This window comes from Protobothrops mucrosquamatus, unplaced genomic scaffold (genome assembly GCF_001527695.2).
Source record: "Protobothrops mucrosquamatus isolate PMUCROS unplaced genomic scaffold, P.Mucros_1.0 scaffold5739, whole genome shotgun sequence".
Lineage (NCBI taxonomy): Eukaryota > Metazoa > Chordata > Lepidosauria > Squamata > Viperidae > Protobothrops > Protobothrops mucrosquamatus.
Window position 1 is genome coordinate 2,212 of NW_015391587.1, and position 960 is coordinate 3,171.

A 960-nucleotide genomic window follows, 5' to 3' on the forward strand; every position below is an offset into this window, starting at 1 on the left:
GGTCCTTGCAGGAGTCTGTCGCAGGGTCGTCCTCCCTTAACAACCGCTGGCAAATCAGTCACTAAGCGATACGGTGGGAAAGATCACACGGCGTTGTGTCGAATTTAGATCGCCTCCGCTGTGGCCCTGAAGGAAATTGGCAGCTTTGCTTCGAACTTCCCGGTTGCCTTTTTGCCTTGCCGACTTCTCTTCCCTTCGCTTCGTTTAGCGCCCGTCCTCTGCACGAGGTCTCCCCTCCGGGATCCCTGGCCAGCTTTGAGGAGCTGTTCCCGCGCTACACCAGCCTGCGCCTGGGTCACTTCCACGATCAGGTCTCGCAACCGGATCCCCGCTTGCTCAAAGACGCTTTGGAGAAAGAACAGGCCCGGCGGAAAGTGAGTCGGACTCGGGGGGGGGGGGCAGGGAACCACCGCAGGCTTGCAAAGCATGGTGGGTAAGCGAGGGCACGAGGGGGCTGAGCCACGTTGCCCTGAAGCAGGCGCTTTCCTAACGGGCCTTGAGAATGCTAGTTTGGGGCGCCTTGTTTGTGCTCAACCCAACCCCCTGAGGTCCAACTGGGCCACTGAAAGAGCTGTGGACTTCAGCTCCCAGAATCCCCCAGCCAGGATACAAAGTTTAAGATGTGTAGACTTCAACTCCCAGAATCCCCCAACCAGGATACCGTTTTAAGATGTGTAACTTCAAAAACAGAGGAAGAATTATTTGATGATCCAAATGCACTGTTGGAAAGATAGATTATATAGATAGAATATAAATTAGATAGATAGATAGATAGATAGATAGATAGATAGATAGATAGATAGATAGATAGATAGATAGATAGATAGATAGATAGATAGATAGATAGATAGAAGAAAGATGATAGAGATAGATAGATAGATGGATACATGATAGAAGATAGATGATAGATGATAGAGATAGAATAGAGATGATAGATAGATAGATAGATAGATAGATAGA

The 960-nt window shown here is 48.8% G+C and overlaps 1 protein-coding gene across 1 annotated transcript in view; it reads left to right on the forward strand.

Moving 5' to 3' along the window:
- Positions 1-208: 208 nt before the first annotated feature.
- LOC107299939 (centrobin) overlaps positions 209-960 on the forward strand; it is a gene marked incomplete at both ends in the record, with an annotated part of 21,448 nt that continues 20,696 nt past the window's right edge. The window contains 1 exon segment of the mRNA XM_029286907.1: positions 209-374. Within this exon segment, the coding sequence (XP_029142740.1) occupies positions 209-374 (166 nt within the window).